The following is a 27,620-nucleotide window of genomic DNA, read 5'->3' as shown; positions in this document are numbered from 1 at the left end:
TCTGAAATCCTTCTTGTCTGATGTAAAAAGACTTCTGAGCCAGTCACGCGGAAACGCTAAGATCTGAAAGTCCAAATGAAAGAGAGAGAGAGAGAGAGAGAGTTAAACTGGAACACCGTGGCTCAAAGCTTACAGCTACACCAGTTTATTTTTGCGTCATTATTGTGTTGGAGCCATTATTTAACAACATATGAAGCTCGAAATAGACCCGCACGTTGGATAACAGGAACGCATCACCATAGAAACACGGCATTGAAATAAAAGACATGGGAGCGTGTTTTTTTCTTGTCAATAGAGAATAAAAAACCCTCCATGGAAACACATTTAAGATAAGTTGTTGCCTGCAGCGACGGCTGCTGTCGATGCCTCTTTTCATGCATTTATCATGTATTGATGCCGAATGTGTCACTCTACTAAACCACTGAACATGGTAACTCCATTTAGCTCAACAGAGAGTACAACGTGTGTCTTTTTCCACTTTGGATCGGGAAACCGGTTTGTTTAACATCTTTGTACCTTTGAGCATTCTCACTTTAACATTTGATCTTTTCTGTTGTAATTTACAAGCTCTTTTATTTTCAGTAACGCAGGCAGTAACTCTTCAGTGTGACCCTGAGCCGAGGCGTTTGTTGTTTAATATTTACGGTGGTTAGTATGGTGAAAGATCCAATACATTTCTCTTTTATCTACCCTGCAGAGACCTCGTAGGAAAAGAAAATGAATAGCATGCATGTGGTACTTCCCTTTTAAACTCTGCTGGCTGTAAAGACAACAAAGAAAATGTCAAAATCAATATTTTAAGAGAGAAACAAAAACATTGACTTGGAGGTAATGCAGGGCACAAACTACACGAGAATCAGGATGATTTTGGGTCTGACTCCTCTCTCCTGACAATCATCAGCAAAGCCACGATTTTTGGATGGTTCTAAAGATTATCTCTCCAGATAGTTCCTGTGGTGTGAGGTATGTTAACAGTGTTTTTTACATCCCCCGATCAGCTGGGAAGTCCATCCTGGTCACACCGATATCAAATCACAAATATTAAACATGTTCAATATTTACAATGGGATATCCTGTTGTGTGTGGGGAACGTGGGAAAGAACGACAGCCAATAGAGAACCAAGCTGACTGAAGAAGGAAGGACAACCACCGTCGTCAGGGCGGCCGCGGCTAATGCATGAACTAATGCTAAACGTGAAGCATAAAATAGTAGTAAGATGGAGCTCAGAGCTGGAGGACCAACTTGTTGATTTGTGGCAACAACACAAGTGTTTATTTAACGTGACTTTATGCAAAAACTAACATTGCTAATTCCTCCTGCCTTTCATCCGCCATATGTTCAATTTAACAGTTTTGTTCCTATAGTGTGCGGAGAGTAACGATTTGACCAAAACAGCACACCACACACGAATAGATTCATTCATGAACAATAAGAGTCCCGGCTGAAAAACACCCGAAAACTCACAAAATCTCTAATCTAATCTCTAGTCTAAAAAATGTTTGCAAAATGCTGGAAAAATAGATTCTGAAAAATGTCTGAAAAAAAGTCAGAAAAAAAAAAAAGTCTGAATAATGTCCCAAAAAATGTTTGAAAAAAGGTCTAAAAAAAGTCTGAAAAATGTCTAAAAAAGGTAAAAAAAATAAGTAAATGTCTGAAAAAAGTCTGAAAAAGAAGTTGGAAAAATGTTGGAAAAAAAGTCCGAAAAAATGTCCGTAAAAAAAAGTCTGAAAAATGTCTAAAAAGGGTAAAAAGAAAAGAAAAAAAAAGTCTGAAAAATGTCCCAAAAAAAGTCTGAAAAATGTCTGAAAAAAATGTCTTAAAAAAAGTTTGAAAAATGTTTGTAAAAAAAAAGTCTGAAAAATGTCTAAAAAAGGTAAAAAAATAAATAAATAAATAAATGTCTGAAAAAAGTCTGAAAAATGTCTGGAAAAAAAAGTTTGAAAAATGTTGGAAAAAAAAGTCCGAAAAAATGTCCGTTAAAAAAAGTCTGAAAAATGTCTAAAAAAAAGTCTGAAAAATGTCTGAACAAAGGAAGAATTAGCGATGATGAAAATTCAGGAAGGATGAATGGATGAAGTCATGGAGACACATTAAATAAACACTCGTGCTGTTTCCACAAATCAACAAGTCGGTCCTACATTTTGCATGAGCTCATGCATTAGCCGCGGCCGCCATGACGTCGGTGGTTGTCCTTCCTCCTTCAGTCAGCTTGGTTCTCTATTGGCTATCGTTCTTTCCCACCGTGACTGTATCATCGACTGTCCTCTGGGTTCCCAACACACAACAGGATATCCGATCGTAAATATTGAACATGTTTAATATTAATGATTTTAAATCTGTGCAGCCAGGATGGACTTCTGAGCCGATGGGGGATGTAAAGAACACTCTGAACATACCTCACACCACAGGAACATCTGGAAAGATCATCTTTAGAACCATCAAACAATCAGGGCCTTGCTGATGATTGTTGGGAGGGAGGAATCAAAATCGGCTTGATTCTACCACCGCCGTCATCGCGGCGAATGCATAAGCAAAGCAAAACGCAAAGCATGAAGTAGTAGTTAGACGGACCTCAGAAAAGGAGAAGCAACTGAATTGTGGCAACAACACAAGTGTTAATTTAACATGTCTCCATGACTTTATCCATATTATTCTTCGACTAAATGTGCAGAAGGTGGGAGGAAACATTGTCGTCTTTGAAAGGGTTAAATCTGCTGTTGCCCCTAATTACGGCTCAATAGAATATGATGCACTGCTCTTTGTGCCTTAACACTGTAATTATTGTTAGCGTCATCACTAAAGCTGTTGCTTTTAATGTTCTGCAGATGATGTGAACATAATTGAATTGTTGCTTGGTTATTGTGTGCTCTTGTTCCTCATTTGCACAGTAGACACGTCTAAATCAGACTTCTCTTCACACATATTTGTTCTGCATCTATTCTGCGTTAATGCCGGCCTTTGTTTGAGTGACACAGTGGAACTAAATATCCTAATTCTGACATCTAAAACAAGAGCAGCACTTTTCCTGTTTTTTGGGGACAGAGCCAACTGAAAAGTAGGACTTCTTTAAGAGTGTAAATCCGTTCTTTGTTGGGGCAACATGTCTAGACAGGGTGAAGTCAGCGTCAGAGGACCACACAGCGTCTCTCTCTTTCTTTCTCTGCGGCGCTCTGTCGCTTCTCACGCCTGTAACTTCAAATAAAGATGATGTCCCACTTTTGTTCCTCTTGTTTCCTGAACTTCTGATGCACTCAGACTCACAGAAACAAGTCTTTTCGTCATTTCAACAACACAAAACTCACAACTAATTGAGAGACATTAGGGTCTTTTCACATTTCCCTGTTGTTAAAGAAGTTTCTGCTCGATATATGATATAGGGTAATGTCTGGTGTAAAGCCGTCCCATGGGAGAATACGATCGTCTGCGTGCCGTGCATTTATATCTCCTGCATATCTTTTTATGCGCTTCAAAATTGGTAACTACGCCATAAAGAGTGACTCCGAGGACCCAAATCAATACCATTTTAGTTTTATATTCAGTTTTAGTCTGCACAGTCAATAATCCCTGACGCCTGAGTTATCTTATCTCCACCGCGGAGCCATTTCTTTAGCGCCCGGAGCCGGATTGCCTGCAGAGTGTTGGCAGGAGGAATGCTGATACGTGTATTGTTGTAAAGTGCTGTGATATGAATGAAAGGTGTGGATGGGAGATGACAAGAGAGGAAGTTCCTCTTCGTCGTTTACTCGTCGTGTTGATACTGGAGCTGCTTCAGAATGAGAGCGTGACTCACCGGGGCAGACGCCACGTTCAGGAGACGGGAGTTTGACGAGGAACAGCTGCTCTGGAGGCAGAAATAATCGCCGTCTGAGTTAAATGTCAGCCACTCAGAAATATACGCAAGCAGACAGAAAGAGCTGTCAGACGGATAAAGAGAGATCAAAACGTCTTCCCATTTGATTAAAACAGTTTACAATCTAGTTGATATATATTATTGAACCCATTCTCACAGAAGGGTCACAGTATATGTCTTTATCTAATTGGTTTTCATTCTAACCATAACCACATACTGTAAAGCTTCAATTAAAAGCCCCAGTTAGATGCAGAGTCTCTTTTACTCACCAGGTGTGGATACACGTTTTGACAAATAAACGCAGGTCTCAATTAGACACCAAGCTGAGGGATGAACTGATTCGATTTTGGTGGTAAAAAAACACGCTTTTGGCCATAACTCAAGAATTCATATGCTAATTAAAAAAGATCGTGGTTTGGGTTAAAATAACTCAAGAAGTGGCGTGTGAAGTGTGGAAGTTAAATGACAAATAAGTCAACATCTTGCTTAAAATAACTCCGGAAGCAGCATACTTAAAGGACCAGTGAGTAACAATTAGGGCTATATTATATGGCAAAAATGGAATATAGTATTAATAAGTATGCTCCCGTCGCCGCCGCTCTCTCTCTCTCTTGCTTCACCACTCACTTGCCACTGGCTCTGCTTCAAATGACCTACGCTACTCTTACAACAACTGGCTCTAGAGAGGGACATTCACGTTTTTGCGTCGTCCACCATAGCTCTCCAACACGCTTGGCACACGGGAGAGGCTTCAATTGGTTGCAATTTCCTCACCTCACCGCTAGATACCGCCAAATCCTTCACGCTGAACCTTTAAGTACGGAAGTTACGTGACGAATAAATCAACCTTGACGAGACACGAACAGCGGGTGAAAGTCTGGGCGTTATTTGACCCACCCGTCCACCCCGATCTCCGCCACGACTCCTACGTGGAGTTTGTCATTCTTTATACTTCCTGTTCCACAATTATGTATTGATTTTGTGGGATGTATACGAATAACAGTGCATTACTTTTCGTAAACAAAATTAAACCAAAAGGGAATGTGCTGAGCCAAACAAGCAGACTTTAAAACTGGTTCAGATCTTTAGTTTTTAAGACTTGAGACTGAAGGTAAACAGGGTTTTGCCCTCTGGGCCCCGAGACTCACTCTGCTGATGTAAGCAGAGTCATCTTTTAAATACTTCTGAAACTTCTTTGTAGAAAATGAAACAATGGAAGAACTAATCTGAAGAAAGTACAGTGTATGAATAAGTATATTTAACCAAGCCATGGAAACAGGGAGTTAAATATAACATGCCCGTGTTTCCAGGGCAAAACACAACGCCTACTCTTTTTAGTTTATTTCAGATAAGAATAGAAAAACTGTCAAAAGAAGTGTGTTTCTTTTGACTGTTTTGGCTTTTGTTCATTCCACCAACACTTGGTTTCAGATTCAGGTCACTCCATGTACAGTTCTTGCATTATTTTGTCTTTTATTTAAGCATTTTTGCTTCTCTTTTTTCTTAGTTGTCCTTTTAAAACATGCGTAAAAGTCTAACTCTTCCTGCTTTTCCTCTTATTTTTTAAAGGTAAATCCACTGAAACAGTAGTTTTGACTTACAGGCATCACCTTTAGACCTTTCAGCCTATCACCTGTCACATTTTCGGACTAAATCTTGTTGTCACATGGTTTGATATTCATCTGCTTTCACCATGTAATCACTTCTCTCGTTTCCTTTAATCCTTCACAAAGAAAGAGAAGTGCTTTCATGGTCTGAACGCTTCTTTTCGTTCTATCACCCGTACGTGATCAGCCTGTTTATCTACTCTCTCACCTGGCCGACACACAGCTCTTCACCTGCACAGCCCCGTTGTTCTGCTTTTCACTGTAGATAGTTATCTCTGCACGGACGGATAACTTTAAGGTTCCCACCGCTGTGCCAGCCAGACAAAACCCAGACACCATCAGATAAAACACCACGACGTGCTCCTCATTGTTCTGCTAATCTTGGCTCCATTTGGGCAACCCTGCTGGGCTTCATTCTGTGGGGGTATACGGGTCTGTGGGGGAGGTGGACGGCGTGGACGAACGGTTATCTAAAAGAAAAAAGGAGATGAGAGAGACAGAAGCAAAGATAGAAATGTGTTCAGTCAGAATTTCTTCTCTGATTTTATTTCTCACAAAGGAAGGTTTAATTAGTGCCTTTTAACACCCAATTGCAGTATTTCTCGATGAGACGTCCTCATTAAAATCTTACTTTTATGAATGTTTCTTTGGTGTATTGTTCTTTAGTAATTGCTTCACTTGTTGCTTTTCTTTTGTACGTCTTTCAGCGAGGCTCCCGCAGGCTTTGAATCAAAAGTTAACAGATTTTAGAAGAAGTAAATATAGATCAAAAAGTGTTTTTTTTCTGAATAAATGGAAATCCTAGTTTGTTATTCAAATGCATAAAGATTCATCAGCTCTCTGGCCTTCTCTCTGTCTCTTTATGTATCATCAAAAGATGACGATATCAAAAGATGATGACTAAGATGAATCATTAGTGTTGAGTTGAGAATGATTGGACATTTTTTTTAACTTAAGCAACAACAACAGAGACGCTTCTATCTTGATTTAGACCGTTATTCACTGACTTAAAATCTTTTTGCAAAACATGTCCTTGAATATGATTGAAATAATATATAATAATATAATAAATATATATTGTAAATATCCTTAAAAGTGCGAAATTTGATATCCAGAACATTAATAATTTAGCATCAAACAACTATGTGAAGATATAGAGGAGTAATGTCTACCTGAGCAGAGAATGAAGTCTCTCTCCCTCTGTGTGTGTGTTGTAATCTGAGCTTCTCCGTGCTTTGTTGACATCGGCGGGCCGGCTGCGGGTGCCTTTTAGCGCATTGTTGCGTCCGAAATTGCATACTACAATGCTATTTAGTACGCTAAAACTGCATGTGAGATTTTGTTCAGTATGTCCGAAAGCTTATTATGCTTACTATGTCGGCATAAATATCCCACAATGCAAAACGGTAGTAATAACAATGTTCATAACAATCGTTGACGGAGTGCTTTTTAATGTCAATAACGCTTCAGTTGAGGATGGCACGGGTTACCATGGTTATGCGTCTCCATCCGGCAAGAAGGCTCTCAGGATGTGATGACGTAAATTACTGCACAGTATGTCCGAAAAGATACATTCTACTGTTTATGCACACAAAAGTGTGTTGAATGGTAGTACAGAAATAGCAGTGCATAGTATGCGATTTTGGATGTGAGCGTGCCCCACTGGCTAGCTAATGTCCGCCGCTCTGCACTGCTCTCAAACGGCGGTTACAGATGATAACCAAGCACTTCATTTTGGTGCCGTAACAAAACAGTCTTAGCAACCAAGTGTGACTTTGATGGCGGCTTAATGTTTATCTGTGTACAGTATGATGATGTAAAAGCCTTCCTTTCTGTGTGTTCCTCCTGCAGAGTGCAGCTCAGACTGTCAGCGCTGCACGGCCGACCTCCAGACTGGCGTCGGCAGTGTGTGTCTGTGGTGTAGAGTGGCGAGGACCTGGCTGCTGGGCGATCACTGCGTCTCCAACTGTCCCCAGGGCCACTACGGCTGGCACGGAGCCTGCATCAGTAAGGACTTTTACTCCCCTACATATAAGCACATAACAAGGTCAGAGGTCAGCCAGTAGCTGTCCTGAATGTAAAACCCGTAAGAAAAATCCCCACCAACGCTTTTATGTTTTATTCATCATTCAAACATCTTTAAAATTGGGGTCATTTTGTCGACCTGGTAGGAGGTTTTTTGTCGACCCTCTTAAAGGAAGAAATCCTGAATTCAAAGCCAGAAACTGCTTTATGAATAAGTCTTTATTCTGTCAGAGGTTTATTCTTTCTATTTTGCAGTGGAGTCAATTTCCGAGCACATCTCCTCCGGCTATAGAAGTACATCATAAAAACGACTCTCCCTGATTCTCTTCTAATGCCCAAAAGAACACCAAATCCTCATATTTCCTCCCAGCTCACTGCTGACGCTCAACTGCAGACTGTGTAGAGATTCAAAACAATGACTGGGCAGATATTCAGGGATTTGGAGGAGTTACTGTGTTTGAGAAAACCGGTATTATTGTCATAACCCTTTAAAAATGGGAAAAACCTCCCGCTGGAGATCGTTGTTTGCCTGATCCTGTTTAAATCAATCTAAAATAAAAACTATAATAGCAACGGAATTCATTGTTTTTACAGTGGAAAGTTAAGGCTTATAACCCCTCATTTCAACCTCACAAATCAGCCGTTCCTCGTCCATTGCGGCGCTTTCAAAGTGAGCGACAGGAATAAATAGAAACAGAGCATCCAACAAAAGTTTTGCTCAAAAGGGCGCGCTGCCCAGTGCTGCTGTACTCGCAGTCAGTTAGGACATGATGTCAAGGACATAATGCGCAAAAATAGATATTCAAATAGTTCTAATTAAGGGCTGTCAGTTGAATAAAATAGTTAATCGTGATTAATCGCAAATTCATTGCACAGTTTTTATCTGTTCAAAATGTAGCTTAAAGGGAGATTTGTCAAGTATTTAATACTCTTATCAACATGGGAGTTGACAAATATTCTGCTTTATACAAATGTATGTCTATATTTATTATTGTAAATCAATTAACAACACAAAACAATGACCGATATTGTCCAGAAACCCTCACAGGTACTGCATTTAGCATAAAACAATATGCTTAAATCATAACATGGCAAACTGCAGCCCAACAGGCAACAACAGCTGTCAGTGTGTCAGTGTGCTGACTTGACTATGACTTGCCCCCAAACTGCATGTGATTATCATAAAGTGGGCATGTCTGTAAAGGGGAGACTCGTGGGTACCCATAGAACCCATTTACATTCACTGATCTGGAGGTCAGAGGTCAAGGGACCCCTTTGAAAAAAGTTTTTCCTCGCCAAAATTTAGAAAGTTTGGAGCGTTATTTAACCTCCTTCATGACAAGCTAGTATGACATGGTTGGATTCATTAGGGTTTCTAGTTTCATAAAAACATAAGTTGCATTAATGCTTTAAAGAAATTAGTGGCGTTAAAACAAATTTGTGTTAACGTGTTATTATCACGTTAACTTAGACAGCTCTAGTTCAAATCTATATGTTTTTTTTAGAGACGAATATTCAAACGTTATTTTTGGCCAGTTTTGACCGCCCTAATGTACATCTAAAATAAACATGTGCTTACAAACAGACAATAAGAATTATATTTCTTCCTCCTGCTGCTGATTCAGGCCTGATGATGAATTTTGTTTCAAGATTGTCACGTTGGGAATATAACTACAGTTCGGATTTTATACTCTATATCTTTATAGAGTTGTCCTTCTATTGTACTTTCATGTGTTAATCGTATGTTAGATCCCAATATTGCTGCATTATTTTAATGTGTATCTCATTCATATATTCTAAGCATTAAGCTCAAGTGTTGATGTTGTTCGTTGCATCATGCTAACGCTGCATTATTTTATTTCATCTCACACTTTTCTTTGTTGTATTCCTTTGACCATATGCTGTTTCCATGACCCAGTTTCTCCACATGGAAGCTTTTATAGAGGACATATTGTGAAAAACTCACTGTCTCAGTGCTTGTGCTCATCCATTTGGGTATCTGGAGTGTCTACCAACCCACAAACTGTGAAATAAGACAACCCAGTTAGTTTTTTTTGTGGGCTGTCTAGATCAGAAAACTTGTGATTCAACAAGCCAATCAGATTTGGCTCCCATTCCTATGTCACATGCAGGCTCGTTAGAATAAACCGACCACAGCTTGAGAACTACAGTATCTTTGCAAAGGTGCATCATATTTTTCCTCGCAAGCCAATCAGAACAGACTGGACCTTTCCATTTCTATGATATTTCATATTTACAGTATTTGAGTAATTTCCTGACTACGTTAATTAGCCTGGTAACTGTTTGCCAACTGTTTGCCAGTTGCCAAAGAAAAAGAAGGTTGATGGTAAAATGGGAAGATGACGTCTGACTATAGTAGAAGATGCAGGTTTGTCTCTCTAGTTAGTTAGCTAGTTAGCCGTAGTTATCTAGCCCAAGTTGTTGCATCAGCTAACTGAGGGGTTTTAGTTTATTTTTATTTCCTCCACCGTAGTTTAGTATGTTTATTTTCACCATGGCATCTGTGTTTGTGTCGAGCGGTTGCGATCAACGTAGTGAATTACATGAAATCCCACCATCAGAATTAACACAACACACTGACTGTCTCTCTCACTCGTTCTCTTCTTTACCGTCTCCTCCTGCTGGAGATAAATTAACGGAAAGTAGACGATGCCTTTTTTGGAGGTTTGCCAGTCTCTAAGAGGTCCGAACGACGGGGAGCGATACAACTCTCAGCCCGAAAGAAAACAAGAGAAAAGTCCCGTTAGAGAACTAAAGGAATCTCAGTGCGGCCCGGTGCGGTGTCGGTGCTGGAGCTGAGGAGAGAGCGGCCGGTGCTGGTGGACGGTGAACCTCCAAAATGTCCCGAAACAGCACTTCAAACGGTGGACCTCGGCAACAAACATGTCTATCCGTCCTCCGGTGCTCTGTGGCCGGCGTGCGGCGGTGCGGCTCCTCGGTGCCGCAGCAGCCAGACGGCCGCCTCGCCAGGAGGAGACGGTGAAGAAGAGAGCGAGGGAGAGAGTGTCGGTGTGTTGCGCTGATTCTTGTCTCGTTTGTGGTCTGGTAAACAGTAAATTCATCTAAACTGGGTTGAACAACGATGCAGTGTGGTTGCCATGGTGATGAATTACGTCTGACTATTAACCACACCCCCGTTCTCTGTTTGAGAAAGAACTACCCAAAAAAGTGTGAACCTGAGCATGACGTGTCCCCTTTATGTTTCATCTTATGTAATTGTTCTTAACCCAGGATGCCATCCATCATGTGAGGCCTGCAGTGGGGCGGAGCCTCTCTCCTGTACTTCCTGCCACGCCGGCAGCGTCCTGTTGCCCTCGGGTCTCTGCGCTCCCAAATGTCCCCTCGGTTACTATGACAACGGCCACAGGACGTGTCAGGGTAAGTGGGGCGCTGCATCTCACCTGACTGATAACACTACAGATGTAACTACACACAATCTAGTAGCACCTCTAAAGATTACATCTGAGACCTGGCGGTGCTGCAGGAGATCCTTAATGACTTACAGGAGGTGGACGAAATAATAAGAACACTACACAGTACAGTGATTCTGTGGTAAATACAGCTCATCTCTTGATTTCAGCTGGCCTAATGCAGTTTACTAATGTCCTTTTCCACTTGCTGCATTATATACGTTTGCAGTATTCGTGACTGACGCACCTGCAGTTGAAGCAGAAACTCTCTGTATTGTTTGTTCTTCTCTAAGTTGCCTTGAAAACACTGAATACAGTGACTGTGAGGCATTTATTCAAGCTGCTACCTGGTATTCAGATTCATTTGACTTTGGCTTTAGTAACTAAATAGCACTCAGACAGTGCATGCCTCTGCCAAGGCTGCTTAATCACCTAGAAAAATAAGCAGTGTTTTTTTCATTCAAGTACGTCAAGCTAGTTGATGAGAAAACCTTCACAAATGCTAACTGTCACTAACTTTACATTTTTGCTTTTGTCCCTCGCCTAACTTTCTACCAAATTACCTTTTAAATATGTTGAGTATTTTACATGTCAGCATTCACCCATTCATACACTGATGGCAGAGGCTGCTAAGGTGCCAACTTTGCCCATCAGGATCTAATCTAAATACTTATTCACACACCGATGGCTATGCCTTCGGGAGCAATTTGGGGTTAAGTGTCTTGCTCAAGGACACATCGACATGTGACCCGGAGCAGACGGGGATTGAACCACCGACCTTCCGATTGGTGGACAACCTGCTGAGCCACAGCCGCCCCATTGAATCCATTGGTTGCTTTGTAAGATTAGCTGAAAAAATACTTTTTGTAGCTAGTTAGTATCATGGAGCCAATGGTCCAAATGAACTATAGGAACATTACAGAACAATATGTAATGGATAATGCCCGACGATGAGGTGGGATGTCAGGATGCTGACTGCAGTTCACTTAACGGCCGCAGGTGTCATTAATAACAAGGCTTTTCTGAAAGTTACATACAGTACCTTTAAATAAATTACCAGCTATTGGGAAATAGCAGAATATATTATTTAATAATGTTTATAACAAAGTAATTTTTGATAAATTTTAAGGTAAATATTGGGGTAACTTGGCAGTAGTTCCAAAGAAATTACAAACAGGTTACTTGCTAATTATCACCTAATTACCATGAAATTTGCCGACCTGTAAAATGAAGTGTTACCTAAAAGTGACAGAAATCATGACGACAAATTTAAAACCTGATAAAACCACATTGTGTTCAGCAGGTTATGTAGACCATGTTGGAGTCCAACGAAGTCACATCCAGCTGGTTATTTGATTGACAAGCAGGTGTAATTACATGCTCTCCCCTCTGACCTTGAATCTAACCTGACCTCCACGTCGCCCTCTTTGTCTCCGGCAGCGTGTGACAGCCAGTGCCTGACGTGTGACATGACCGGTGTTTGCACGTCCTGCCGCGGCCCGGCCAAGGTGCTGCTGTTCGGGGAATGCCAATACGACAGCTGCGCCCATCAGTACTACCTCAATGCCACGACCCGGGCCTGCAGAGGTACACACACACACACACACACACACACACACACACACACACACACACACACACACACTGCAGTGGTTCAGTGAGGCTGAGGGGAAACACTGGATTAATGATGAGGATATGTAGTGCGCCCTTTATGATATTCATAAATTACTCTCCATCCATATTGCATGTAGTGCAGTGTGCTACATTGAGTTTATAGGGTCCATTGATCAAGTAATAAACTGTGGGACCAGATATGCAAATCCTAAACAATGTGTGTGCATTTTAACTCCGTATTAAATCTTCCAGTGTGCAGAGAAGTTGATGAATGAGCCTCAGAGGATTCACGTCCAGACTGAATAACTTGTCCTTTTTTCACTCCGCATGCAATAACTCTGTTTAATTACCCACTAACCAGCCCAGACCGCATCCCGTCAAACTGAATCCCACTCCGCTTTATCGCCAACTCACAATATAAGACATGTGGAAATATGTTTTGCTTCTATTTTCCTTTATGCTTATCTCAAAGAGGAACGACTAGATGGGATTTAGGTTGAGAATGCCAACAGCTCAACTGTGTTGTCACACTGGCTTAACACAGATATCCACTTTAATTCACAGAAAGCCGTTTCATATGAAGCTTACTTCCTACAAACGTCACCTCGCAGACTTCCCTTTATCAGCAATTTGGTTCAGTGTAATGAGATTTTTCCAGGTATCAGAGGACCACAAGGAGCCGGCCCCCTGAGGTGGAATCACCACCTCCCATGCAGGATTAGAAAGCTAAGTTAACCGCTAGTGGCTAGATACACAGCTAACGGTGCCTCCCACCTTTCGACAGGTGGTTTTAGCCATCCGGCCCATGACGACGCTGTGTTTATCCCCCCAGCTAGCCGCTACCTGGATAATCCACTCAACCCTGGATGAACCCAGAGCGCTAGAAAGCAGCGCTGCTCTCTGAAAAGTAAAGGAGCTTTGAGCTACCTTTGGGAGCTTTCAGCTCGCAGCCACAGGGGGAAAGTTGCCTGAGAGAATCTCTTATGAACCCGTCAGCACTTCTACCAACAATGTTTCATTCATCAGAGATCTTTTTCTAGGGAGGAACCCCTAATTTACCTCTTGGCTCCCTTTGGATCCTCCGAAAACCCCCTGTGGGAGCCTCCGTTTCTTTTATTCCCACAGTAGATTTATACTCTCCCACTGTCGTGTAAGAAAGTAAAACATAGAAGGCAAAGAGTTAAACTGTAAGATGTGTCACTACTTCTCATGTAAAGCTTTAACATCAACAAAATGAAGAAAAATATGTAATAACTTTAACGTGATTTTACCAGCAGGAGGATGATCATCATTTTTAATCTCACCTGCACAACTTCTTTTCTTTTGTTGTTGTATTTCTGCTGCTTTGTTTTATTGTGCAAACTCAAATAAATAAGTACAGAAATGTTGAATTTACAGTAAGATCTAAATATGGATCGTAGTTTTCTTTTCCTCGCCATGTGACTCAGAAAAAAAATTATATTCTGCATTATATTATACAGAATATACACTTGTAATGCAAAATATATAATTATAACACTGACAAGTCAAAGAGTCTACAGCCAGGCTAGTATGGAGGACGGGACCTACCGAAATCTAAAATAAACAAATGAATAAATAAATAAATTAAGAAAGAAATTAAGAAAGAAATAAAGAAATAAAGAAATAATGTCATTAAATATAGCAAAAATGTGACATAAATTGATATTTCTGTTCTAATTTGCTTCTTTGTTTATTTATCTTTGTATTCATTTCTGTTTAATTTTCCCTTTTATTTATTTTTATAAAAAATGTTTTGTTTTTTTTGCTTTTATGTTTTTGTTATAACAAAAAAAATACGTTTGACATATTTATTCATTTATCGAGTCATTTATTTATTTATTTATTTATCGTCCTCCAAACTAGCCTGGCTGTATAGACTCTTTGACTTGTCAGTGTTATTATTATACGTTTTGCATTACAAGGGTACCTTCTGTATAATATAATGGCCCCCTGGTTTCCTCTGTAATGGCTGAGAATGGCTGAGAATCTCTTCTTTACTTTTAATACAAACCTGGAAGCTCACACAAACACACAGAGAGTTTAATTTGTCCTAATTGTGTTTAATTCTCTTGTCAATATTAATGGAGCAGAGCACAAACACAACAGATGTGCAGGTGATACGAGAGAGAAAAGGGAAAAAACACAAATAGGTTTAGAACAAATCCTCTGCTGAAAAGAATTTATTAATCTCTCTCTCCCTCTCTCTCTCTCTCTCCCTCTCTCTCTCTCTCTCTCTCTCCCTCTCTCTCTTCTGTTCTGCTCTCACCTTTTGCTTTCGCCTTCAAAATCCCCTCATTTCTAATCTCAACGTCCCTGCACACACAAACACAAACACAAACACAAACACTCCTCCTCCTCCTCTTCCTCCTCCTCCTCCTCCTTCTCCTTCTCCTCCTGCGCTGCCTCCCATCCTGTTTCCAGAGTGCGACTGGAGCTGTAACGCCTGCAAAGGCCCTCTGCGGACAGACTGCCTGCTGTGCATGGAGGGACACGTGTTGCAGGATGGAGTGTGCACCCAGGGGTGCTCCCCAGGCTCCTATCAAGACGGAGACAAATGCCTCGGTCAGTCCACCAAACAGCAGATAAGATAAACATCACACAACAGAAGGATAAATACATGCAGCTACAATCAGCTGCACGTATTTATCCTTATTTTGCACTGTTTTTCCATTATCTTTGTGTCAACTTGAAATTGTTTTTTTATCATCTATTTCTTATTGAAGCAGTTAATCAACAGCAGGAGACCCACAAGGTTCCTTAAGAGACCCCTTTACAAGTCTGAACTCTGATGGTGTTTGTTTCTGTGAATCTTTTAACAAGTGGTTGGTTGTTCAGGTCGAATTTGTCTTGTGAGGAACCTTAAAGGTTGTGTCCACACTAACATGCTATTTAGTACGCTAAAACAGTATGTGACATTTTTTAATATGTCTTCAACCTTAGTATTTAACAAATAGTATACCATGTTGAGTGAAATATTACAGTATGCAAACACTAGATATTACGGCGTCATAAATACCTCACAATGCAATGCGGTAGCGACAACAACGTTCATAACAGACAATGGCGGACAGCTCTGTAACGTTAATGTCCAAAGCATCCGTCCTCTCCACGCTTCCCGTTCATTGTCTACGTAAGCAGCCATGCAATGCATTCTGGTAGCGTGGCGTAGTTTTCTTTTCCTCGCCATGTGACTCAGAAAAAAATGTATATTCTGCATTATATTATACAGAATATACACTTGTAGACGGGGCGTTACGTTGGCCGCTCCTCATTTGCAGAAAGTTGAGGTCTAGTGTACTTTATGCAAATCAGGGGGGGTCCGGCGTGACTCGCCACCTCTGGAAACTCCCGAGAAACTTTTAAACTAACTGTTGTCGATCTGAAATAAAGACAGATTCAGCGACTGCATGGCTTATTTCTCACATAGAATGTTTTCAAAAACACATTTCAGTGAACTATTTTCGTGATATAAGAAGAGAAGCAAGTTTCCAAACGAGCCGCCATGCTGGTTCCGGTTTCAAAGCTGGGAGCAGCAGCCCACGAGGGAAAGCATTCGTCCAATCAGGTGCCTCGTGTCTAGTGGCAGCCCATCAAGCGTCCAATGCTGGGAAGCATTTAGACTTTATGATTCTCAGAAATCATTGTTCGGTCACATAAGGTTGGCACGAGTTACCGTGGTTATGCGTCTCCAACCGGCAAGGAGGCTCTCAGGAAGTGAGGACGTAATTACAGCTCAGTGCGTCTGAAAAGATCCATACTACTGTTTCTTGCTGAACGATAGTACACATGTTGGGTATGTTGTGCATAGTATGAGATTTCTGATGCAGCCAAAGTCCTTTACAGCTCTTCTATAATCATAATAATAGAATAATAATATATTTAACACATGCAAAATGTTCTGAAGGTCAAATCTTCATCATCAAAATCTAAACAGAAAACTAGGAATGAAGTAAATGCACATTTTTGATTTTGAAAATATTTCAAAAAGCTTATTTCTTATGATTAAGTCGTTCCCTTTGAAGCCACAACTTCATGTCACTTGGATGTCACTTTGGATTGTGTTTAATGCTCTCTGTGTGTGCGTGCGTGCGTGCGTGCGTGCGTGCGTGCGTGCGTGCGTGTGCGTGTGTGTGTGTGTGTCTACCAGGCTGTGATGATCACTGTGTAGAGTGTCGGGGTCCAGGACAGTGCCAGCAGTGTCAGCCTCCCTACGCCACCCTGCAGGGTCAGTGTGTGCTCGACTGTGGCAGAAACTACTTCCTGGATGCGTCCTCGCAAATCTGCAAACGTAAGACTTTGTTGAATACAATCCTTTTCTTAAATCTCTCATATTTTTACTTATTTAAGGAGTCAAAAGAGGGTATCTGTGCAAGGTCAGTATATCAGTTTAGCTTAAAATTGAGAAATAAAAAAGCGGTTTGGAATCCTTAAAGTGTCTTTTAAGGAAATGAAGGTTAAAGAATCATTGTGTCCGACACATTAAGAATTTATTTTTAGTAAAAATGTGAGAATGGAAGTATGAAAAAGGTGTTGTGTGGTTTGCAAAATACCAGCACAAAGAAAGTAATTGAATGAAAAGGTGTACGAGCTTTCAAAACATTCCCTCTAACCCTCCACTTATCTACGTCTTCTTTAGCGTGCTCATCCGACTGCGTGCTGTGTGACGGGGTCGGACGCTGCCGTGCTTGTCGTGACCAAACCTTCCTCATGGAGGGATACTGCACACCCGACTGTGGACACGGATTCTACGCCGACCAGAAGACCAGGACCTGCCACGGTAAAGACATTTATGCCTATCAAAACTGCCTACTCTTACTTAAAGTTACTACGAGGAACTTTAATTTAGTGTTGATTTTGGCGGTCCCTGTGGACAAAAAGGTAGTGTTTCCGTGTACCAGATTCTCTTTAGAAAACCTCTCATTATACTGCAGCAGGGTCTGACAGTCTGCCAGTCTGCTCCGCTCAGTCCTAGTTCTGGTGCTCCCGTGCCTCCCTTCTCTCCAGCGGGCCCAGAAATACGGCCCGGGCACTGATGCTCTCGTTTCATATGTAGGTCATAAAGAGGCATCAGTATTAAACTGAGACTGTTTCATAACCAGTCTAAAGTTCCTCACAGTAACTTTAAGGAACTAACACATGTACTTTAAGGTCTTTAAGGTCTTTATTTTGAAAGTATGAGCTTACCGTGTTGCAGGTCTGGGCCAGTGACAGGTTACATGCAGTGGACATGTTCTTTGGCTGGACTGCAGAGGGACAGCCCTACAAAAGCAAAAGTCTGTCACTGAGTGATTGACTGAGTGATGAAGTTACACAATTGGTCGGCCGTGTGTTTGAGTTTCCTCATTGGCCGTTGCTCTTTCAAAAGGAAAAGGGGGGAACAGTCCTTTGTTTAAGTTTCCAGGGGAGCGTGTCATGGTGGGAGTGTTGCGGCGAGTTGGAGAAGGTCTGCATTTGCATAAAGTTGAAAAATCTCAACTTTATGCAAATGAGCCCATCCAGTGCGACACAGGAGTAGATTTTGGTGGATTGTTTAGACGGAATAACAGAAAGTTTACGAGCAGGCCGCCGTGTTGTTTCCTGTTTGAAACGGCAAGCAGAAAACCAGGGACCAATCAGGTGCATTCGACGTCACCGCTTGAACGGCCAGTTGAGTGGAGCAGCGCGTCCCCTAGTGTCCTCGCCGGACCTGGTGGACATGTAGCGCTGGATTTAACATTATAGACATGACCACTGACTATCTGTGTAACAATTTAGCCACAAATTCACAGACTGACCGTACACGGTCCAGACATATACTCGGTTTTGACCGCGTCTTTGTTTAGTGAAAGAACTTGGTTTAAAGATTTGTTTTGCTAAAATGCAAATCAAACAGCTTGAAGCTGTCATTTCTTCAGCCTCCATCTGGCTGCTGAACTCTAATGTTAAATTAGTTGGTGCAATAGAGCAATGTGCAAAAACACTCAAGCATTTTAGCACTTAGCACATTTGCACTCTATTTCTACAGTTTCGTTTTTTATGTAACACCACGGGAAGACAAATTTCCATTAAGGGACAATAAAACATACTCTACTCTACTAAAACAAAATGCTGCACATGTTTTGCACCGTACAAATCATGCGACGTTGCATGAAACATTCAATAAATGTTAATATCCACCTCATAGTCCACCGTGGTGGCGAGGGCATTTTTATTGCATGCAAATTAAATCAAGAAAGCCACATAAATAATGCAAGTTAACCTTAAGACGTACATCACGTGCATCACATAAAAACAAATCCACATGGCTGGTTGCTAGGCAACAGGCTGGTTAACCAAGCTAACAGAGAAATCCCACAGCCTGATGCTGCGTGAGGTGAAGTTGTTAAATGTTAATGTCCCTCCAAAGCTGCAGCTCGTGTAGTGAGATACTGTATGTGTGCTGCTCTGGCTGTCTAATTAATTTAACAGCAACATTTATACGATCGTCGCTGATTCACAATTTATCTAGAACAAGTCACCTGATGCTGAGATCCACATGGTGCCAACATAGGAACCAACAACAAGTACAGTACAATTATCCAGTTTAGTTTTCTAACTGGGATGAAGGAGTTTTTATCCTGATGGACGAGTTCCTCCTCTGCAACACAGAGGTCAGGTAGTTACTGTTCTCTCACGTCTGACAGGCTGATTAATAGGGCTTTACTGAATAGTTAGAAGCTTTATTCATAACGTTAACATTCAAATTCTATTTCAATATTCGAATGCTGCACAGCTTTTTCCTTTTTTTTGCATGTCTACTCATCGTGTTTAAAGACAGTATTTCTGCACATTTGCAGACAACGATCATTAGTATATTATTAGTATTATACTATTTGTAGAATTAGATTCCAGTGGTGGCTGCGCAGGATTGTTTCAGACTTGTGCGATCCAAACTTTTACAATAACTCCAAAGTGTTGTCCAAAAGTCAACATGCATTGATAAAAGATAGATATAATAATTTCCAAAATTCACAAGTTTTTATCTGATGAAATATTCTGCTTCAATCCATATTTGTTGGTGTTTAGCCTTTCAAAAACAACATGTTTGTTGTCCCACTCGCCACACACAAGTTATATTAAATAAAGAAAGTTTATTCAAATTGAGGATTTTAAAATAATAATAGTAGAAAATATGACGACAGACATTCAAAGCTTCATTCAAAAATCTCAATAGAAGCTTCGAATGTAAAAAAAAAGACATTCGGTACAGCCCTACGAATTACCGAGCTGTCAATCACACATAAAAGGCAACTCCTTAGAGAGACCTGAATTTCATATTTGGGGACTTTGCTGGTCTGTGACAAAAAAAACATTTGGCCTTCGAGTAACGTAAATTTGCGAAAGTCTTTCTCTAGAGACAGTTTGTGGTTTGTCCGTTCTGGGCTACTGTAGAAACTCCGTGAAGACGACCCGCTCCAACAAACGTATATTGCCAAGAAGAGAAAGTCAATTGGTTGTTCCATTGCAACATCAGCGTCCAGCAGCAGAGCTACACTTTCGCCATTTTGGACTGAAAGCGACTACTGGACGCCAGTAAAATGTCCACCTAAAACGGCAACACAAAAGTAAAACAAAGTAATTTCTATTCTATTGTCATATTCTACCGAAATGTTCTGTGTTGATCAATAAAAATATTATAAATATAATAAGGGTTTTCAGTCCAAAATGGCGGCAGCATCTGTTGTCAAAAAACACCAGAGATTCATCTCTTTGCTTCTATTCTCTTTGCCCACTCTCTATGTAGATATAAACGGCTCATTCTAAGCTAATGAAAACAATGATTCTTAGTCACCTGATGAATATAAATCAAGTATTCACTCTCCGTTTTGTCTCCACAAACTCCTGAGGCTAAAAGGATTTTGACTGATTCATTGTTCGAATAGAAAATCAGAGCTGAAGACAACTTATAAAAGACTTACATGACCAAAGATGCAGTTATTGAAGGTCACTATGGTGACGTAGTAAAAGTGTATCTCTGCTCTGTTGCTCCTCTTTAAAACGAGCCCGATTCAAATCACGTTCTCAGAAATGTTGTAGGAACAGACTACCAACATTAACCGCCTGACATTAGGAGTTTCCTGTTGGTAAAAAACTAATTGGTTCTCCTGAATAACACTGAAAATAGCATTGTCTGCAGAGTCAGGTCGTTAGAGGAGTACTTTTATTTTTGGGGCTGTTATGTTCGAACAGTGCTTGTTAACCTGCAGGCGGAGACGCCGAGGCCCGCGGGGTCACGCTGTGCTTGTGAGATGATTCATGAAATTTGACAAAGCATAATTGTAATAGAGGACTATATTATCATGCGCCCTTTTGTGATAAATGCTTTTCTTCTTGTGGAATAATGAACATTTTTCAGCCTCCAGGCTTCAACTGATCCACTAGTTAATCAAGTGAAATAGCCTGCAACTAAATTAGTTTTTTTGTGTTGTAGTATTATTATTTTTTTTTCTCATTTTTGCCAGCCAGGAAAAAAAAGTTATAAAGTATAGCGTTTTTAAATTATAGACTTATTCTCACTCGTGAGTTTAATTACCTGGTCGAAAGTTAGAGATTTCAGAGTGCCTATTGGCATCATTAGAGGAGAGATAATGAGATTACAACGTGGCCTCTCGAAAGAGCTGATCTTTAAAAAGTTCCCCAACAAAGTCAGTTCCAATTAAAGCCGACTTCTAAAATGCCACGCCAAGACCGAGATGTCTCGCTCGTATTTCATCCGCCGTTTCTGCCACACACACACACACACACACACACACGGACACACACACACACACACACTTTTTGTGATTTAATTTCATAACCTCGTCTCATCGTTCCTCCCCCTCACAGTCTGATCCAGCTGCAGTTTTAATTAGATAAATGTAAGGCTTTAAAATGCATTAAAATGTAATAATTAGAGTAATTAGAGGCTGTATGTTTCTCACTGTGTTTTCAATACATTATTATTACATTTTAGTTATGAGACCTGTCAATTTGAATCTCCTTTTGTTGTTTAAGACAACTTTTTCTTCTTTTAATGCATTTAAATGTTTTGCTTTAATCTGCTGTAATTAAAATAATTGGACATCATTTCCCAAAACCATTAATTTTTTAAGTATGCTTTTGGAAATATGCTGCTTATAACCTTGATAGTCGGTACTTCTCGTCCTTCTTAATTTCCCACCTTTCAGTCATTCCAATAATACTTCATAACCCCTGTTTGCTTTAATCTTTTTTTATGACCAGGCTTATCTCCCCACAGGAATCATTAAAGTGTGTGGGGTTTTTTATATTCATGTGTGATTCACCTCAGAGATGAAAAAGTTTTTCGGGGGTTTTCAAGTTTGTCTTTTGATGATTGCACTTAAGATAAGAAATCATTACGGCTGTCAATCATTTAAAATAGTGAATCGTGATTAATCGCAAATTAATCACACATTTTTTTATCTGTTCAAAATGTACCTTAAAGGGAGATTTAAATATTTAATAATCTTATCAGACCTGTATTATTGTTTAACCCTTTAAAACCAGACCTCCCGCGGGGAATCCTCGTTTGTTTGATCCTGTTTGAATCGATATAAAATAAAAACCATAATAGCTACAGCATTCATTCTTTCTGCAGCGGAAAACTAAGGCTTCTGTCTTTTGCATCATCAAGTTGTATAATTGTGATGACGTCTACACTACGTTACATAAGTAACCTAACGGGACGTAAGTTTTGGTAGTGAAGTGAGGAGGTATCGTATCAATAACTCCTCATTTCAACTTCAGGAATCAGCCGTTCCTCGTCTCAGTGCTGATCCACTCGCGGCCAGTTAGGACACGGTGTCAAGGACATAATGCGCAAAAATAGATATTTGAATAGTTCGATTTAGGGCTGTCATCAATTAAAATATTTAGTCATGATTAATCTCCTGATGGTCCATAGTTAATCACAATTCATCGCAAATGAATCACACATTTTTTATCCGTTCAAAATGTACCTTAAAGGGAGATTTGTCAAGTATTTAATCCTCTTATCAACATGGGAGTGGACAAATATGCTGCTTTATGCAAATGCATGTATATATTTATTATTGTAAATCAATTAACAACACAAAACAATGACAGATATTGTCCAGAAAGCCTCACAGGTACTGCATTTAGCATAAAACAATATGCTCCAATCATAACATGGCAAACTGCAGCCCAACAGGCAACAACAGCTGTCAGTGTGTCAGTGTGCTGACTTGACTATGACTTGCCCCAAACTGGATGTGATTATCATAAAGTGGGCATGTCTGTAAAGGGGAGACTCGTGGGTACCCATAGAACCCATTTACATTCACTGATCTGGAGGTCAGAGGTCAAGGGACCCCTTTGAAAATGGCCATGACAGTTTTTCCTCACCAAAATTTAGCCTAAGTTTGGAGCGTTATTTAGCGACAACCTAGTATATGTCATGGTTGGTACCGATGGATTCATTAGGTTTTATAGCTACATATGATACCGGTATCTTCACTCTAACTTTTTTTAAGAGGTTAATTAAAAATCACACGTTGCATTAATGCGTTAAAAAAATTAGTGGCGTTAAAATGATTTGCGTTAACGCGTTATTATTGCCTTAACTTTGCAGCCCTACATATTAGTAATTCTAATAATATCTCATAACCCCTGTTTGCTTTAATCTTTTTTTATAACCAGACTTATCTCCCCACCAGAATCATTAAAGTCTGTTTTTTCATGTGAGATTCACCTCGGAGATGAAAAACTTGTTTCACCGAAGGTTTTCAAGTTCAGTTTGGCTTTGATGATGGCACTGAAGTTAATGAGTTTTTTTCTCTTTCTGTCCTCTCAGTGAACACCCGCCCCCCCGCCCTCCGGGTCAACGGTTCCCTGCTGGTTCCCCTCGGTGGTTTTGCCCCGCTGCCCCCAACCCTGCTGCAGGTGAAGGACCCCGACAGTCCGTCTGAGCGGCTCGTCTTCCAGCTTGTTCAGGGTCCGAGTAACGGACGGTTGGTCCTGTTCAGAGGGGAGGAAGGAAGAGGGGAAGAGAGAGGAGGCCGAGACCTGACCAGGGATGACACCTTCACCTGGGCCGAGCTGAGAACTGGCCGGGTCCGGTTCAGACACCAAAAAGACAAAGCCAGGTGAGTGGATCTGATGTGTAGGAGGTTTAGGGAGGTGGAGAATGTTTTAAGTTGGGCTGTCAATCAACTAAAATATTTAATCACGATTAATCACATGATTGTCCATAGTTAATCGTGATTAATCACAAATTAATCAAATTTTTTATCTGTTCAAAATGTACCTTAAAGGAAGATTTGTCAAGTTTTTAATCTTCTTATCAACATGGGAGTGGACAAATATGCTGCTTTATGCAAATGTATGTATATATTTATTATTGGAAATCAATTAACAACACAAAACAATGACAAATGTGTTAAAAATGTAAAAACAAAAAAGAGCTCGGGGCCAGACTGGTTAAATAGAAGATGAAGGTTATCCGGTGTTTAAGTTGGAGACACCAGGTGAAGACTTTTAGGAATGAACGGTCCTTAGGGAGTCAATACAGAAGAGAGAAGTTTTTATTGATATATGATTTTTCATGCAACTCTATGAACTATTTTCAATGCAGCGTCTCCAACACGTGTGTCGATTTACAGCAGAAACTGTAGAATAATGAATCATGCCGACACCTTTGATGTGCACATAAGCACAGAGGTTTCTGTGGTGCGTGTTGCACAGAGTTTAACCAGGGGATCTGCCTTAGCTGTACCGTAATTGCGACTTGACAGAGCACAACATCACTCCAATTAGAGAGACTTCAGATGAAACAGATACCTGCTGCCTTCAGGTGGCTGTGAAGAGAGTCACCGGAGTAAAACAAAGGCCAGCAAGTCACCGAGATAACAAACTCAGCACAGGCGAGGAAATAACCTCAGTGTTCCCTCTAGGAAAATAACAGTTTGCCGATGCAACACTGAGCTCGACGACCTGCACCGACATGAAAAAAGAACAAATCCATTAAAAGAGAGACGAGACAAAAACACAGAAAGAGAGAGGAAGGGTACATATGAGGACAGCAAACTTTATTTCATCATTTAGTATAGAATTCTGAGGTTTCTGTTCACACTAATATGACAATATACGGCTCATGTAAACAGTATCTTCCGTTTGGATATTTAGAATTAGGCTTTATTCCGAATGGAGCATTTTCAGATTATGACATTTAGGATATGCCAATATGATTCAGGTTTTAGGAGCATTCTTTGGACATGTATATACAGCACATTCACAATATGCATCTCAACTGGGTTTTTTACGGCAGTTTGCGACACACGGCCTCTTGCCTGTTTACGACCAGCTCTGAGTGTTGTACACAAACCAGCTAGCCGACTGTTTGCAGAGATGCACGTCCAAAAGAAAAACCCACACTTTATAAGACTTTATTTTTTGTTGTTTTATAACAAGAAAAAAACAAACAAACAACAAAAGACAGACGGGGTCGTCCTGAGTGAGGTGAAATGCTTAACATCATATGACATTATATATATTTATAGGAAAGGAAAAGAAGCTGTGTTACATAGCAGTATGCAAGTCTGTGGTTCCTCAGAGTCCCAGAATGTCCTTTAAAGTCTTAGAGGTCCCCTTAGTCCAACATCATTCATGGGAGAAGGAAGCAAACAAAATTCACATACAATAAAGTCACGTCTCATCTCAATTCACTTCAGGTTCAAATAAGATTTCCAGTTCTTCCGTTATTTTTCATCTTTTTTGGTGGCATGTCTCAGAGTCTCAACTATTTCTTTCCATTCAAGTACTGTTGGACATCCCTTATTCAACCATCTCCAGGTTATTGCTTTTTTCTACTACCAGCTAAAAGCATCTGTAATAAATATCTGTCCTGCTTTTTCAGCCCAGTTGGCACATTTCCCAAATATATAACACTGAAGTTAAAATCAAGCTCTGAGCTAATTATTGATCTGATCTCGCTGACAACACAGTACACCCAGAATACTGGGGGCAGCAAAATAAACAATGTTGTTTCAATAAAGAAGTCAGGAAATAATTGGCCTTTCTCCATCATTCTGTGAACAACTGTGGTCTGATTTAATGATGCAAACATCATCAGTCTGCAAACAAACAGAGAAAGTGAAATTTGTTGGTTATCTCGCTGAGAAGTTGCAGATGTGCAGCTCTTCAATTAACAGCTCACTGTGTCTGCTGCTTCATCTACTTCTTGTTCCATTACTCTCTGCTATATTTAAAACGTATCCGCTGTCAAAAAAATGAAGAAAATTATGTTGTCTCTTGTTGATGCACTTTTGATGAACGATAGCGGTCAGTGTCAAGCAACACGTTGCATTTCCTGTGACAATACTTCATAGTGAAAGTCAACTTTTTTCAGAGTTTTTTCCCAGAATGTTGCCACAGACACCCAGTTCAATACTGCAAATATCTAAATATTAGATATATACTTTCATCAGTGGAGTCATAGGCTCAATCACCATTGTGTTACCTCACTCAGCAATAGATAGTGACTTAACAGATATTTATTCAAATGAAAGATTTGAGATTATTACTTTAAACATTATGACAGACTTGGATATCAACAGGTTTTTATATGTGAATGAAATTAAATTAATTCTTTCTTTTCTTGCCAAAGTTGTAACACACGCCATGTCTCTTTTAATATATAATATATTTTTTTAAAGTCAACATTAATCACCTCGTCTCCGTCCTCTCCGTCCACGAGCATCCTGACATTTCATCTTCTTCTGCTGCTCTTGTTATTGGCCCAGCTGCCTGCCGTCGGTGTGATTTATGCAGCGTCCTGGTTGAAAAGTTCATCTCTATTAACCTACACACGGACTGGAGATGCATTACATTTATACTTCTTCGTTAATGTGGCCACATTTGCATTTGTTCTGCATTTTTTGCTGCGGTATCTGACAGTGTGATTAGCCGGTGTGAGTCTCCGTGCCAGAGATCAAAGAGGCTGCTAATATGTAGAGAGGGAATTCATGCCGCCTCTTTAGAGCTCAGCCTGGAGCCAGTTTCCCTCTCTGCAGCTGTTCTGCTGTGGCCTTTTCCTGCAACAAGTCTGTGGCATTTGCAGTTCGGTCCCAATGTCCGTTCAGCCAATCGGAGTCGACATGTTCAACACATAATTCAATCCTGACTCAGCTGGTCTGGCCTGAGATGGAGGCATGCCAGTGAATTAGCAAAATATGGTCCACTGCCCAGTTTTGAGCCATTAGATTAATGGAGACAATAAAACGCAAAGCCCCAAATAGGATTTAATCTGCATATTATAGCCATATTTGTCAAATTATGTGGAGTGGGGGATAATGGCTTCAGACACAGAGCCACAAACAAATGCTCTCAGGTTTGATTCCCTTAATAGTCCAACAGAGAGAAACATGTTGTGTCCAAATGTAGTAAGAGTATTAGGGCGAGGCAGAAGAAAAATATGAGAAGAGGAAGGTTTTTTTATTGTGCAATGTGAGAATGAAGTCAAGATTCAAGTACAATCGTGTGAAATGCTTTTTGCTGGGAAGCTCCATTAAAAAGAATAAGTTATATTACAATAATAAAAGGAAACACTTTGTACAAGGGCACATTAAGAACATATATACAGTATACAGTATAAGAGGCAGTGAGATAAATATAGAAGCAGAGTTGGGTACTATAAAAATGTTCCACAGGCATTTATTTTTGTTTATATTGCACATATTGTATTGATTGAAGTGTTGCATGTTTATTGCACTTTTTGTGAGAGAGTGTCGTATGAATTATCTATTCAAGAGTCTGATTTCCTGGGGGGAAAAAACTGTTCCTCAGTCTGCTGGTGTGAGTCCTCCTGGGGGTCCTGTATCTTCTACCAGAGGGCAGGAGGGAGAACAGGCTGTTGTGGGGGGGGTGTGTTGTCCTTAATGACCCTCAGGGACTTCCTGAGGCACCGCTGGGCACTCCAGCCCTCCCAGCGCCTTACGGTCCACGTTGGTGCAGTTGCCATACCTGGTGGTGAAGCAGCCTGTCAGGAAGCTCTCTATGGTGCCTCGGTAGAAGTCCCTGAGGATTTGTGGTTTAAG

General features: G+C 40.5%; 1 protein-coding gene across 3 annotated transcripts in view; it reads left to right on the top strand.

The window, feature by feature from the left end:
- Positions 1-27,620, top strand: part of fras1 (Fraser extracellular matrix complex subunit 1) — a 314,451-nt gene that overhangs the window by 188,664 nt on the left and 98,167 nt on the right. For all 3 annotated transcript variants that reach the window (XM_037777425.1, XM_037777424.1, XM_037777423.1), the window contains exons 20-26: positions 7,310-7,465; positions 10,736-10,882; positions 12,355-12,501; positions 14,971-15,111; positions 16,697-16,837; positions 17,186-17,326; positions 23,381-23,672. In XM_037777425.1, the coding sequence (XP_037633353.1) occupies positions 7,310-7,465; positions 10,736-10,882; positions 12,355-12,501; positions 14,971-15,111; positions 16,697-16,837; positions 17,186-17,326; positions 23,381-23,672 (1,165 nt within the window). The remainder of the gene's footprint in view (positions 1-7,309; positions 7,466-10,735; positions 10,883-12,354; positions 12,502-14,970; positions 15,112-16,696; positions 16,838-17,185; positions 17,327-23,380; positions 23,673-27,620) is intronic.

This window comes from Sebastes umbrosus, chromosome 8 (assembly GCF_015220745.1).
Source record: "Sebastes umbrosus isolate fSebUmb1 chromosome 8, fSebUmb1.pri, whole genome shotgun sequence".
Taxonomy (NCBI): domain Eukaryota; kingdom Metazoa; phylum Chordata; class Actinopteri; order Perciformes; family Sebastidae; genus Sebastes; species Sebastes umbrosus.
Note: the sequence above shows the minus strand (reverse complement) of the source record. Positions and strands in the feature narration are given on the sequence as shown.